This window comes from Euprymna scolopes, chromosome 36, assembly GCF_053919585.1.
Source record: "Euprymna scolopes isolate OS-2025 chromosome 36, ASM5391958v1, whole genome shotgun sequence".
Taxonomy (NCBI): Eukaryota; Metazoa; Mollusca; class Cephalopoda; order Sepiida; family Sepiolidae; genus Euprymna; species Euprymna scolopes.
The window spans coordinates 62,992,128-63,008,518 of NC_136517.1; the positions used below are offsets into that span (position 1 = coordinate 62,992,128).

Sequence of the window (16,391 nt, forward strand, 5' to 3'; positions counted from 1 at the left end):
TAACGTTCCCCCACTCCACTTTACATATTTGTTGATTTTGTATATCATTTCAAATACTTGATTGTAACTTTATGATGATACAATTTGCCATATTATATTCTAGGTATAGTAGCTAATGAAAAGAGCCCTTGGGTTGGCTTCAAATATGGTTGATTACTTTACTTGTCCTTTCCATATTTTTTACCTACTCAGGACTAAGTAATATCAAGTAACCCTACGAGTTTATGTTTCTCCCTTTGAATTGCAGCCATCTTTTGCTACATGAATTCAAATGTCTACTTTCTTACAGTTTTGAGGAGATACCCTTTCATTATTATCAACCAGCTTGAAATGTTTCCTTTAAAATTAAAAAAAAATCTACATTTATAAATCAACCCAAACACAATGCAATACGTTTATGAATTTTTTGAGATGAGGATTATTTATATTATTTGGCTTCTTCAAACTTCTGTCTTCATCTTCAGTGTTATTTTCACAATGTTTCGATCGATGTTACCTTCAACCTTCTGCAGGTGTATCTTGTCAAACTTGGAAATTTTTCTATTGAACTCTGGAATCTGCATGGAATTTTGAAAGGAACCTGCATGGAATTTCCAATGGAACGATTATGCTCTTGTTCTGTCAGCCATGTCTGGATAGAAATCCTAAGTAATTTGCAATTGTATTTTGATTGTCATCTGCACTGAGGATTGAATCTCCTAGCTCCAGAATAGTAGCTTTACACCTGAATTTTACGGAATACTTTATTCACTATGCCACAGAATGAGAGCATGCTATAGTAGTCAAAAGAATCTGAATACAAATGCATGTTGACATTTTGTATTGAGGCTGTTTTGGTCAGCAACACTAGTGTGGTTTTTGACCATTTTTATCTTTATAAAATAATTAGATTATACCTTATGGTCAGCTTTGTCAACTGATCTCTAAGTGAACAAACATGAAAGTCAGTAATGATCTTGTTTTTAACAAGTGAGTGTGGCCCCCAAAAATGTAAACCTTTTAGATCAAAGTCTTTTGCTTACAATTCAATACAAAAACTTTTGCTCACAATTCAATGTACAAACTCACAATGTTTAAAATGTTCACTTCATGTCAATTTACCATTTTTGATTTTTCTTAGAAAATGGAACGTGTATTCTTAAGATACAAACCATTCAATCTGCATCATTGATTGATCAAAATGAATGATAGATCAGCCGACATTTCAATTTCATTTCAAACTTAAGCATGACAGGAAAAAAAATTTCATTTCAAACTTAAGCATGACAGGAAAAAAAATTTCATTTCAAACTTAAGCATGACAGGAAAAAAAATTTCATTTCAAACTTAAGCATGACAGGAAAAAAAATTTCATTTCAAACTTAAGCATGACAGGAAAAAAAATTTCATTTCAAACTTAAGCATGACAGGAAAAAAAATTTCATTTCAAACTTAAGCATGACAGGAAAAAAAATTTCATTTCAAACTTAAGCATGACAGGAAAAAAAATTTCATTTCAAACTTAAGCATGACAGGAAAAAAAATTTCATTTCAAACTTAAGCATGACAGGAAAAAAATTTCATTTCAAACTTAAGCATGACAGGAAAAAAATTTCATTTCAAACTTAAGCATGACAGGAAAAAAAATTTCATTTCAAACTTAAGCATGACAGGAAAAAAAATTTCATTTCAAACTTAAGCATGACAGGAAAAAATTTCATTTCAAACTTAAGCATGACAGGAAAAAAATTCATTTCAAACTTAAGCATGACAGGAAAAAAATTCATTTCAAACTTAAGCATGACAGGAAAAAAATTCATTTCAAACTTAAGCATGACAGGAAAAAAATTCATTTCAAACTTAAGCATGACAGGAAAAAAATTCATTTCAAACTTAAGCATGACAGGAAAAAAATTCATTTCAAACTTAAGCATGACAGGAAAAAAATTCATTTCAAACTTAAGCATGACAGGAAAAAAATTCATTTCAAACTTAAGCATGACAGGAAAAAATTTCATTTCAAACTTAAGCATGACAGGAAAAAATTTCATTTCAAACTTAAGCATGACAGGAAAAAATTTCATTTCAAACTTAAGCATGACAGGAAAAAATTTCATTTCAAACTTAAGCATGACAGGAAAAAATTTCATTTCAAACTTAAGCGTGATAGACAGATAAAAATTTTATTTCATTTCAAACCTAAGCATGACAGACAGCCGAAAATGTCTTTTTAAACTTAAATGTGAGAGGTGAAAGAAAATTGCATCTGACAAGCAAAAATATATTAAAAACTGAATCGTAACTAACCAATCCATTTACTGACAATCTCATAAACACAAGGCCACCATCTTATTACATTTGCCAATAAGTAATTGAAAGATTTTTGTTTTATATAAAAAAAATAAAAGAAATTGCCAAATGTCGGTTTTCGTTGAAAGCGATTACATCAAGAGAATAAGTATTCTGAGCAATGGGTGTAACACCATTACGCTTATTACCCAGGAATCAGAATTCTCGTTAAAAGATGCCACGGCTTTGAACTGCATCTAAGAGTGGGCTAGGCTTTTTATCGATCCATTTTGTACATCCATTAGCAAGTTATATCCCAAGAGGAAGTTGCAGAGAATTTATAGAGATTTTCCATTGCATTTCAAATGAAATATAATTAATCTTTGCTATTGGTTTTCTCACACAAAGAATCACAATTTATGTTTCTACTGATTCTCTTATCTCAGTTGTTTTGATGGAACATGGTTCATTGATTGTCTGATGAGCGGTATATTTGTTCATATTCACACTTTGTATTTTATCCAAGCATAATATTTCATGTGTGTATTTTTGTACAACGGAAGCTATCTTTTTTTCCAAGCGAAAGTAACTCTTATCTGCCAACATGAATATACTTTCCTTTTATAGAAAACTCTATTTAGCTAGGTTAGGTTAGGTGGGGTTTTACGGCATATCAACCTTTTTTGGGGTTATTTAATGCCGAGGTCCATCATTTTTTTTTTTTTTTTTTGTTAGATACTTTAACTTATTCAGTCAGCCTTTTTGGGTCATTAGGTGGCGTTTTTTTTGTTGTTTTTTTTTTTTGGTGGTGGTGAAGTTGGATTGGGTAAAATTATATTCTTTTGTATAAATTGGCTTTTTTTTTTGTTAGTATTTTGTTAGGATTAACTTTTTTAAATAGTTCTTTCAAATTGTTAATGTTGTAATAGTTCTGCCGGATATGCTTGAGGTCGCCACAATCAAAAAGAAAGTGTTTTACAATAAAGAGTTCTTGGCATGCTACACATTTTGGAGGGACTTCTTTTTTTAGCAGGAAGGAGTGGGTTATGTGTGCATGTCTTATGCAAATGCGGGACAAAACTACTTCCTCTCTACGCAATTTTCTGAAATTTGGTAAACATTTCTCTATTGTGGGTTTGATTTTGAAAAGTTTGTTGTATTGACAATTATTCCATTTTTCTTGCCATTCCTTCATAATGAATCTATGTATTAGTTGTTTGTAGTCAGAGTGTGGAATTTTTAAATCGCTTACATCAAGATTTAGTGCATTTTTTGCAACTGTCGGCTTTTCCATTGGCTTGGATTCCAAAATGACTGGGTATCCAGCAGAATTTGATATTTTTATTTTGTGAGAGAGTGTGTATTTTTTTTAAATAGATTAATGAGTAGCGGGTTATTTAAATTTTGGTTCTTTAGAGATTCGAGTACTGATAGGGAGTCTGAAAAAATTATAAATTTGTTGTAGGTGAGGTCAGTAATAAGGTCTAGTGCCAGGTCTATAGCTGTGGCTTCAGCACTAAAAATTGAAGCATAGTCTGGTAGTCGCTTCTGCAAGGTAGTGCTATTGGATATTATTCCGCATCCAGTTCTGTTGCCGTCCTTAGAACCATCTGTATAGATATGCTGATGCTTTGGGTATTTTTCCTGAATGTTAAATAGTTTTTCTTGATAGTTCAGTGGATGAGTTTGATTTTTTGGGAGCTTGTTTAGTTCAAAGATAATTTCAGGTTGTTTTAGTAGCCAGGGTAGGAGGTTGTTTTAGTAGCCAGAGTGGGAGGTTTAGTTGGTTGACCTCATGGATGTTCCTGATTGTGATACCTGCATCTTCCACTAATGGTTTCATACGAAGACCAAAAGGTTTTATAGCTTTTACCTTTTGGTCAAATAGGTTTTGGTAGTTGGGATTGAAGGCTGGATTTGATGCTCGTGATTTTTTCCTATCGTAGAGATTGTAATCTAGTGCGTTTGCAATATAATCGTAGGCAGGATTGTCTGGGCAAGAGAGAATTTTGGTTAAGTACTGTAAAGCTAATTTGTTGCGCCGAATTGATAATGGCGGTTCATTGGCTTCTGTATAGAGACTATCGGTGAGAGAAGTTCGGAAGGCTCCCAGTACAAGCCTGAGGCCCTGATGTTGAACAGTGTCTAGTATCTTTATACATGATTTTCTGGTGGCGCCATAAATGAAGCTGCCATAATCTAGTTTTGAGTGTACTAGTGATCTATATAGTTTCAGTCGGGTTTGTCTGTCTGCTCCCCAGTCTGTGTGGGCAATGACTCGCATTAGCTGGAGAGTTTTGTTGCATTTATTCTTTATGAGGGATGAATGTGAGTCTTTTGTCTAATATTAATCCTAAGAATTTATGTTCGTTGACAACAGGAATCTGGGTATCATCTAGATTTAAGAAAGGATCTGGGTGTAGTCTTCTAAGCTGACAAAAGTGCACACATTTAGTCTTATTAGTGGAAAACTTAAATCCGTTTACGGTTGTCCATTTTTTTAGTTTGTCGATGCATAGTTGGAGTTGACGCTCAATTATATGGATATGTCTTGAGCTATATGCAATTAAAAAAATCATCTACATATAGTGAGCAATCCACACCTTGGTTTATGCATTTAACGATATTGTTAATCTTTAGATTAAACAATGTTACAGATAAAATACTTCCCTGTGGTACTCCCGTTTCCTGTTCCTTAATATCAGAGAGGTATGTTCCTACACGGACATTAAATAATCTATTGTTGATAAAGTTGTTAATGAAGATGGGTAGTCTTCCTTTCAGTCTGGCTTCTTTAAGATCTTTCATGATACCATATCGCCATGTGGTATCGTAAGCTTTTTCCAGATCAAAGAATATAGCAGTCATATGCTTTTTTTGTATAAATGCATTTCTGATAAAGGTTTCCAGTTGTATTAAGTGGTCTGTAGTGCTCCGTTGTTTTCGGAAACCACATTGAAGGTTGGTTAATATTTTATTTCAAGAAACCACATTAGTCTGGTGTTTATCATTCTCTCCATCGTCTTGAACACACAGCTTGTTAGAGCTATGGGGCGATAATTAGGGGGGTCAGATGCATCCTTCCCTGGTTTTGGTATGGGAATGACTGTGGCTTGTTTCCATATAGCTGGAAGGTTGCCATTGATCCAGATGTCATTAAGATGGAAAGTACTTTAATGGTTGATCTGGTAGTTGGTTCAGGAATTCATGTTATCTCATCTGGTCCTTCAGCCATGTTATTGGCTTTTTTTTAATGAATCCTTTAGTTCTTGAATGATAAAAAGTTTATTATAAACTTCATTATTACTTTTAAAGTGTAGGTTGTTTTTTTCTGATTCATGTTTAATAGTCTGGAATTTTTTATTGTAATTTTTGAATGATGAATTATTTGCAATAGTGTCTGCAAGCATGTTGGCTATGCCCTTTTTTTGGTTATTTTTTTATTGTTTATACAGAGGTGGTTGAGAGGGGAACTCGTGTTTTTTCCTGATATTTTCCCTATTATTTTCCATATGGTTTTGTATTTGGTGTTATTGTTGATTTTGGACAAAGTTTTTCCATGATTCACATTTGGCTTTTATTGTTCGCCGTGCTTTAGCTTTGCATATTTTGAAGTTGTTTAAATTCTTAGTAGTTGGTCGGTTGTTGAATTTTCTTAATGCAGCACGTTGTAGCCTGATAGCCTTTTTGCAATCATCATTAAACCAGGGCCGATTCTACTTGGTTGATACCTTTGTTTTCGGTATGTATTCATCAGCTATTGAGATGATGGTATCTGTAAAGTGAGTGATTGGGTCTTTCACATGTTTTCCAGGTAAGAGTTTGTGTTCGCATAATGATTTGAATTTATTCCAGTTACCTTTTTTAAGGTTCCAACAAGGAATTCTTTAGTTTGTTTCAGGACCAAAGCGTTCTAATATTATTGGGAAGTGGTTGCTCCCACAAGTGTTCTCATGCACTGTCAAGTTGTAATCCATAAAGATACTAGGATCACTTATAGAGAGGTCAATTGCTGAGTACGAGTTTGTAGCAGAGTGAATAAAGGTTGTTTTTTTGTTATTATATATGCATAGGTTGTTGTGTTGTTAATATTTTCTATATTGATTCCTTTTCTGTCTGTGTCTGAATATCCCCAACTAACATTATGACTGTTAAAGTCACCTAATAATATGAAGGAGCAAGGAAGTTGGTTGATAAGTTGTTTTTTTTTATCTCTGTTTCACCTATAGGGTCATTTGGGAGTAGATAGATGGAGCAGATTGTTACTGTTCTATGTAGGGTGGTTGTGGTGGCAATTGCCTGTAAATTAGTTTGTAGATTTATTTGGCTTTGTGCTGTGTTTTTGTTGATGAGAATGGATGTTCCTCCAGAAGCTCTATTTGAATTATTTGTTGTGTGGTTATATTCAGTGAAGTTACGAAGATTGATAGTTTCAGATGGTTTTAAAAAAGTCTCTTGTAGGCATATTATAGTAGGGCAGAGATTGGATATTAGTAGAAGTAATTCATTCTTGTTGGCTTTTATACCTCTGCAATTCCATTGAATTATTTTGTTAACCATAGTTTAGTTTTATATTTTTGATTTCCTTTTATTTTATTAAGAATAACAGTGGGTTTTTTCTACTATGTGATTATGGGGTTCGGAGGCTCTGTTGTCTGTTTCCATTATTTCCAAGGATTTAAATTTGTTCTGATCTGTAGTTCTGCTTTTTGACATGGAGTGAGATCTGTATTTTTTGGGTTTTTCATTTATTTTCTGTTTGGTTGGTGTGAGATTTGATTTTTTTTTCTTTGCAGAGGGTACTAGGCGATTGTTCTTTTGGTTTTGGGATGTTTTCAGTTTGTGTGAGTTTTTTGTTAGAGGATGGTTTGATTTTTGGGATCTGGTGGGATTTTATTTTCAACTGTTTGGTAGTTATTTTAAAGTACAGCTTGAGTTGATGGCAGTTGCTGTAAGGTGGTCCTCAATGCCTCAACTAGTTCTTGAAGTGATTTTATGAGGGTAGAGATTTCCTTTAGTTCAATGTTTTCTATTGTTTTTTCGTTGCACCTGCATATAATCTAGTTGGTTCTGTTGTGGTGGCTGTTTCAATAATTTTTCTAGCTTTGGTAAAACTTATATTTTTGGTATATTTTAGTTTGTTTATTTTTTATTTTTTGATCCAGTTTTGGCAGAACAATGAGTATGCTGGATGGTTCTCACCACAGTTTGGGCATTTTATATTTCCTTGGCATTCTGTTTCCTGGTGTTCATTACTGCTACATTTTGGGCATACTGTTTTCCTGGTGCAGTATTCTTTGAAGTGGCCAAATGTTTTGCAGTTTAGGCAGCGAAGCGGTCTGAGGATATGTTTCTACTTTAATGTTAACATATCCAATCTTGAGGTCAGTTGGTGGAGTGGGAGTATTGAAAGTTAATATGTATGTGTTGGTGTTTATTTTTTTCTTTCTTTTTATTGTAATTCTTTTAGTATCTATAACTTTGTTTTTTTAGGTTTGTTTTTATTTCTTCTAGAGAGCAGGTGTTTAATTCTGGACATCTGATGACTCCCTTTAAGGTATTGAGGGTTTTGTGAGGGTAGGCATTGATGTTTATATCATGGAATTTTGTCCATGTTAAAATTTCTTCGGCACTACTTTTAGTAGATACTTGTATAAGTAAAGTTCCATTTTTTAATTTGTTTTGTGTTTAGATTTTTGTTGATAATTTTTTCGATTATGAATGGGGACATTTTAGTTATTTGTGCGTTATCTTGCGATTCCAAGATTATATACTCTGGAAAGTTTGTATTTTCATCTTCATCACTTTCTGGATGGGGTCTTAATTTTTTTGGAAGCCATAGAATATTTTTTTTTTTTTTTTTAATCATCCTTGCTCTCCACCCTCCTCAGAGCCCTAAATTGGGAGATGGTTGGGGGGAAACCCATTCGCTCAAGCATCTCAGGGATACAATGATGATATACTCAAACAGTGAGTATAGCTGCTTATGACGATTTTTTTCATTTCCTTGGACCCAGCAAGATATAGAAAGGGTTAGTTGTCAATAGCATCAGTTTTCACCATCTGATTGGCCCTTGCCATCGCCTTCTAATGATAGTATGTGTGTGTGCATGTATTTTTTTTTTATAAGTGTAATGTGTTTGTATGTGTTTGTTTTTGTGGGGGTTTACTATTATTAGGGACTGCCATGACTAGCCAGTTGATCAGGGTGATCCAGCCCGACCGCCCGTCTAGCCGAAGTAAGGGCCAAAGTGGAGTGTTGCTAACTCACGGCTACTTGGTTCAGAGATCATGAAGTGCTCAGCCACCAGGATCCTGTTCTAAGGCATTACGAGTCGCCACCTACGGCCAACAGGTGGCCCCATAGAGGGACTTTTACTCTCTGCAGGGTGGCAGTCAGTGTATTCTGCTACTCCACCGACAGGGTCTGGGAGTTGGGGGGGGGGAATAAAAAGGGAGGGAGAGGGGCTGTTATTTTTGTTTTTGGAGAACAAAATTAAGTTTTACAAAAAAGATCAGAAAACACCAAAAATCAAACAATCCTCTAACAAAAAACACAAACTGAAAAAACGTAAATGTAGCACCAGATTTAGCTAGGATCAAATTGTAGTATTTCTTCAAATACTACACTTCATCTTTCCTGTTCTCAGTCAGTGAAAGAGAAATCGTTCTAGACTGAGACAATTTTTATTTTGTTTAAATTTAGAGTGATCCTTTTGAGAGAGCTAAATATCCCCACATAAAAAAAGACTTAAGTCTGTCTTCATGCAGAAAATGCAAATAGGGATAAATTTATAGCAATTTTTTTTTACAATTTACCTTTTCTTTAATATGAAAAAGACAGTACTTATTAATTGCTAAAACATATGTTGATATTCTATTTGGGTAAAGGGGGGAGGGGTTGTGAGTCCATACTTTGTTCTAACAGAATCTATAAACGGATGACTAAGAGAAACTATAGCATTTGAACTCTGCATAAGCTACTATTTCAGTTTAACCAATATTATTTTAAACTTAAACATCACAAACCAATTAAAAGTATGGTCCTGGTCCAAGATTGCAGAGTCAAAAAGTATACTCCTTGCATCAAATAATTCCAACTTCCTGGCCTAAAAATGCAAATATTGATGTTATTTTTTCCCTTTCAAAACTCAATCGTTCTCCAAAAACAAACAATTTTCCTCCACAAAACAACCAAACCAAACACTATGAATAAATATCTCAAGATATAAAAAACTTGAAGCATAAAATTTTTCAAAATTACTGCATTAAATAATGTAAAAGGGTTGATATGCCATAAAACAAAAAATCTGACCCTGAGCAGTCTTATGAATCTGAGTAACTCCTTCCAAAGCATCCAATTTGCTGACTGAGACTTTGCCTAATTATCACTGCTCTAAATCCAGTCATATGTGGACTGTATTGCTGACCATGTTTTTTTTTTTTTTTTTTTTTTTTTTACTAAGGAGTCACACCTTATTAGGTTTAAAGCCACTCGAAGATAAGGGCTATTGAGATTAATAGATTAAAATGATGAATACCATGATAGGATTGAAAATAATGAATGGAATGAATAAAATATGACGAGAACGGTTCATAAAAAAAATGACCATGTCATAGAACTCAGGGAAGCCATTTTGTGACATGTTGGGAAGTTCATGAAAATTCCAGTTTATGTCAGACACAGAGGATGAAAAAAATTCTTTTGCAGTAGTGGCAATAAGAAATTTTTGCTGCAAAAGTTTTACAAGGAGAAATCAGAGATTGAAGCTCAGCCAAGCACTTTCCATGGAAATAATGAGTAGAGAAAGATTAGAAATGCCTGAGAAAAATGCTGTAGAGAACAGAAGAGATCATAATATTAGAAGATCAATTTTGTCAAGAAAAGAATGGATATTCTGAGCATTACCTCTTCAAATGCAACATGCGTACTTGATCTTCGACGGTATCCAACTTCTATATAGGTAGAGGATTGCATCAGGTGTCAGATATTTTCTGAAATGCTAGAATTATCCAACAATTTTACCCAGCAACTTTATCAATATATGGGTCATAAGTCTTCGATTAAAATGGAATTTGGAGTGAAAGTTAGTTGTAAGGGTTTATCGAAGGAGCTTCTGTAAGGAGAGAGCTAATCATTTTCACCTGGAGCAAAACAAGGATACCTTGCAGTATAAAAATAGAAGAAATAATTTACAAGAGAACCGCATCTTAAACAGCTACAATAGGCACTATATAAATGTAAAATTAACTAAACTAAAAAGAATATTAATATGTTGAGATTTACATGATATATTTAAACTTCTATGAAACAACAATAAAACAAAGGAAAATATCTTTCCTAACTAATTTTTAATCCCATGATTTTTTTATTCAAAAGGATACAAAAGAAAACTTAAATTAAAACACCATAATATTAAAAATTTTAGCTGCAAAGGACTCAATCAAAAAGCAACATAATTCTACAAAGAAGGTACATAGACATTCTGTTTGTTCCATTTTGTTTTTGCATTAATAAATGCACATTGTTCAGTTTAGTCGGGCTCATGTTTTCTTGTCCTTGAACGTTTTTCAAGAATATTACTATTCCTTTACATCAAACAAGGAAGATTATATTTGTCATACACTTGTTGGCACAAGCCTTCTTTGCGTGCCTCCCCCATGAGGACCTTGTTAAAAAATATAGAAGGGTCAAGCTTTTTTTTCTGAATATCGAGTTGTGACTGTTGAAATCTCCCAGTAAAAGATTTGGGGAGTTGTTCTAGGATGTTATTTCTTGTGCGTTTATAGTTTCATTTAATGGTATGTATGCAGAGAAGATGGTGATGGTTTTATATAATCTAACTTGAGTTGCTATGCTATATATAGTTTTTTGATTTTTTATTATGGCGTAGGGTTTTTTTCTGATGAGTATTGTTGTATTTCCATTAGCTCTGTGTCCTATGTTATTAATAAAGTTGCATTGTTCGTAGTTTTGGATTTTTTGTTTCTTGTAGGAAAGTTTCTTATATAAAGAGACTAGCCTGGGTGCCCAGCGTTGACCAGGTGTGTGTCGAAAAAGAAAAAAGTGGTAGTAGGCAGGCAGGCTCAAACCCATACAGCAAAGGAGGAAAAGAATGTGAAAAAAAAGAGAAAAGAAAAGTGATGTCTTTGTCGTTGCATTCATTGCCAAACTGGAAGTGGCGAAGGTTTAAATTAAGGTTAGTCAATCGAAAAGAGGGGATGACTTTCAAAAATATCAGCGAAAAAAGTGACTCCCTTAAAAGTGCCCAGTTGAGGGTTTGTCATCCGAAGGGTCGAGCTTTAAAATGATACCAATCTCATGAAAATCCGTTGCCTCTGTCAAAAATTTTAGGCTGACATACAAACATACATACATACATTTAAACAGATAGGTGAGATTTATATTATAGATGACAGTAGGTGTTATCTGTGACAAAATTATGAGTAATTCCATAGTATGGTTTTATGCGTCATGTTTCGTATTGTCATTTGGATGTTTTGTTGTCTACTATATTTTTTTTGTCCATCTCTACATATTTTGGCATTTCTGTTGTCTTTCTTGCTTCTGGGAAAGTTTTGTAGAAGCTTAGGGATGTTCACCCAATTTCAATTGGGTCATTTCGTTTTTGGTTTGGTCCTGGTACTTCATTTGATGTTATTTTTGGTTTGGGTCTAGATAGAGATTGTTGGCGAGGTTTGTTTCTATTTGGGCTTTTTAATTTTCTGTCTTGAACATCGTTCTTGGCTTAGTTTCTATTAGTGTAAATTTGTTTACATTTTCAATTTGTTGTTGTTTGGACTGAGGCTTTTTTTCAATTAGTACTATTTCTGTTTTCTATTTGTTATATTGATTTTTCAAGAAAATTGTTTTTGGAGGTGAAGGGTTATTGTATTTGATAGCAATGGGTAGGTTTGGCATTTGTTGTTGTTTGGACTGAGGCTTTTTTTGTTTAGGTGTCTACAGTTTTGTCAATCTGGGATTGGGGATTTTCTTTAGGTCCCATTTAGTATCGCATCTGGTTGTTGAACTGGTTAAATTTTTCTTTAGCAATTTTAATAGTGATCTTAGTTCTTTCACCTTTTCAGACAGATTGTTTTGTGCTGTTTCTTGTCTTGAAATCAAGTTATGGGAGATGTTAGAAAGGGAGAATCAATTCATCCTATACTACCTATTTTTTTATGAAAAATTTAGTTATAATTGCTATTCAGTAGATTGACCCTTCCCATTGTCTTTTGATACTTATGCTCTCACACGATTTTGGGTAGTGTGTGATGGCTTATGTTATCAGAAGTATATGGGTTTTATGCAGGTAAGTATTAGGGCTTGATATGACTAGCTGATTGATCAGGCCTCTCCAACTGCCTATCTAGCCCAGGTAATAGCCAAAGTGATGTTGGGAAGTGGGGGTGCTAAACACAGACCTCCAAATCCTTTAGCCACCAGGATCTTGTTTTAAGGCATTACAGCCAACAGTGAGGGACTTTAATTCTCTGCAGAGGGGCAGTAGTGTATTCTGATATTCCACTTACATGGTTAATGCAAGTGGAGGAGTATATTTAGACTAAAAGGACGAATAAAATTTGCAGAAATAATATACTGAATACAAGATAAATAAAATTATTTGAAAATACATTTTTTTTCATGAACAACATTAGACACAATCAAGATAATTGTTTTGCCTAGTTGTCTCGAAAATATCAAATGACCGATAATGAACTAGATATTTTATTGATATGAATTGATTTTAAATTTCGATAATATATCGATCAGGTCTATTTTGTATAGAAATAAAAATATGATTTTCTGCTCAATGGTTAAAATTGAAAAAAAATATCTAAGTGATAATTTTTGTTGGATTTTGCTAAATGTATCTACTTTTAACTGCTTAAATAATTATAGAAAATAATGAGACTAATTTTTAGCTTAGATATGAGAGGTTAATTTTATGGGTAAATATCTCACAGGGACAGAAAATTAAACTTGTTAACTTCTGTTTTGGGATGGCTAGAAGAAATTAGAGACAGTATTTTTTCTATCTTTTTAAGGATGTTTGTGTTGATTACTGGAATGAGAGAAGTGAAATCAGACATGTTGCTATAATCGATTTTATTATGGTTTAGTGATGAATCTTAGAATATGAAAATGAAACAGTTTCGGACAGAGATGAAAAATGTAAATAAAGAGAATTCCTGGTAGTTAATGGGAAAGTGCTATGACATATTAGCAAATGAAAATAAAACACTTAATCTGATTGTGAATGTTATGTGATAGTTATGTATGTTGGAATTAATGTAGGAAATGTTTAAATCGAATGAAAGTGGTTTTCTGGAAACATGCATCAGTTGTTGTCAGGATGAACATTTTGGAATCATATGTAACGCCTATGTTTCAATTTCTACCGTTACTGTAGTTGGAAGGAAAAATGGAAGATAATTTGGAGAGAAAAAAAATGTGTTCTTTGAAGCAAAAAGAGGTTTAATAAATCTTAATATTTAAAGCAATCATCTATTTTGATGGGGAGGGGTAAGTGCTCCTTAAATTCATCTCAAACATATGATCATAATTCCTGGTACATTAATAATCTGAACATGAGTGACTTCCTTCCTCCATCTTTTCTCTGATTATTCTTGATGAAGTATGCAGGGCTTTTGAAATATTGGATCATGATAAAAAATTATTGGAACATCATTTTATGCTTCAAACACTATCAATCATTTTCAAAATACATCTCTAGAAGCATACATGAAATATTAAATTAATCTCTTACGTTTATATCACAGAAGCTCATTTTTATTAAGGTTATTCATTTTGAAAAGTCCATAACAGTGATAAAACAATCAGGTATTTTACAATATTTTTTAAATACAAATTTAATAATGGAAAAACCTAATTAAAAATGCTAGCATTTTTACCTGAGGAAAGGACGATTCTGAAGCAAGTAAAACATTTTCAGGTTTCAAATCACAGTGAACAATATTCTTTAAATGGAGATGTCTTAAGGCCACTAAAATCTGAAAAAAAAAAAAAAAAGGTTTTAGCATATCAACATTCACATGTCGCAGTGTATCAGATTAACACTACCATTTTTTTCTAAAACATGGACAGCTGTTGGCAGTCATCGAAGTCACCCTTGAGCATAAAAAGTACTAATGGTTTTTTTTTCACAAAACAAAATAAAACTTAACTTTTTGTAACAAAACAAAACGAATAGACTTAATTTTTAACCAAAATTACCACCTAAGATATTTGACTGCAAGAAATCTGGTGTGAAATTAACTATCATTCATTTGTTTATCAAGCCAATCACCTGGAACTAGAATACCTTTCCATGAAGCCAGTGACTTTCACAGCAAATCTTGATTTTGGCCAGGAGCTAGGAGACTCCCTTTACGAGAATCAAGTTGGTGTGCCCAATCACCGTGGGAAGCAGAGGCAGCAGCAGTACCCAAACAGCCCTTTTTAGGGATAACTACCACAAACTGATTCAAACAGCCCTTTTCAGGTCTATCAGAAACTACCTGCATGCAATACACACTTCACTGCTGCCTACCTTCTGAAACTCCCCTGCCATTCTAGCCTACTCCTGTTTTGACTCTTCACTCTAGCAGTTTTTAGTGACTCCAACAGCTCACTCCTGCAGCCTCCAGTTCACTCCTGCGTTCTTTGACATCCAGCTACCAGCTTCGATTCCCGTTGACATCCAACTACCAGGTCCAGTGCCCACTGACATACAGTTACCAGTTTCCAGTGAAAACACGATACATTATCTTTAACTAATCGTCTGTAATCTCTTTGCTATTGCCTTGTCTCTACTTTCTTAGTTGTGCAGTCGATTGGCAACTTCACCTTTCTATCCTCTGCAACATACACACATTCATCTTGTAGCAGCATCTCATTTTACAGAGTTTTTTGGTGATTAGAATTTGTGGAGACAAAATTTGATTAAATTAAATGTTTTCTCTTTTATCATTTTAGAAAAGTTGATATTTGAAATAAAAATTTAAAACATTTCATTCATAAATTTGTTGGAGATGTGATATAAAAACTTCCGCATTTATTTAAACAAATAAATAAACATTAAGATGTTGATAATTTTGTTACAAGTCTATTAAATCACTTTAATTACTGTCAATATTGATAAAATGATTGCATATATATGGGTAAACTAGGATAATAAAATTACAAATGAATAGCAAAAAATATTAGCTTATAAATTGTTTAAAAAATTGTCATACAAATGCCAATAGCTGTGTTTGGGTCTTTCATTTGTTTTCAAATTGCTAGGTTATATTATCGATTTAAATAACAGCAGCACATTTTGATGTTAATATAGTTAGGATAAACAAAACTTTTGCATTTATTCATTTAGATAACATGCAGACATAGTTGTAAATATGTAAATTAATTTTTGTACCAATTATAAAAGATAATTTTTGTTCCAAGAATATTGTATTAAAGTAATGTTTACAATGTTATAATTTTTACTGGGTCAATTATATTAGAATTTCTTATTTTGAGGCTGTTTAGAAACTAAAGCACTTAAAATTATAAAATGAGCAAAGGTGAAAATAGTCATCAACTGAAATCAACTAAAAACTACAAGAAAATGCAATAAACAATTTCTTACAATTTTTCTTTTTTGAGGCGGGGAGACACCTTTATTGCATGCGTTGACTTTATATATATATAAAAAAAAGTAGCTGTGGGCAACCAGAAGGCTCTATTTTCATTAGCTACTACACAAATGTAGGGGAGGAAGGGTACCATTCACTTGTCCTTCATCATGCTAGTGTCTAGCAAACATTGATTTTTAAGTTTTTATTTTAACCATAATGCCAAATCCAATCTTTCCAGGCCAAGATTACCCAAATAACAGTTTTTCTCCATCTGTTCTGAACTTTAGCCAAATAATTTAAAGCACACCATCGCAATAAGAGAATAAAAATCGTCAAAGCAATTTCTCTACTCTGCATCTCATCCGATGGAGAAATGTTTGCATCTGATTAATGATGGATAATAGTGATAACCAGGGTTGCGGAGATGGATGGTAAAAGTCTGACTCCGACTCCTAGAATTACTAGGATGCCGACTCCGACTCCTTTAATATCTTCAACTCAGA

The 16,391-nt window shown here is 33.3% G+C and overlaps 1 protein-coding gene across 3 annotated transcripts in view; it reads right to left on the reverse strand.

Annotated features, from left to right (window-relative positions):
• LOC145260539 (serine/threonine-protein kinase D3-like) overlaps positions 1-16,391 on the reverse strand; it is a 370,628-nt gene that overhangs the window by 18,738 nt on the left and 335,499 nt on the right. For all 3 annotated transcript variants that reach the window (XM_080118751.1, XM_080118754.1, XM_080118753.1), the window contains exon 16: positions 14,185-14,283. In XM_080118751.1, coding sequence (XP_079974877.1) covers positions 14,185-14,283 — 99 coding nt within the window. The remainder of the gene's footprint in view (positions 1-14,184; positions 14,284-16,391) is intronic.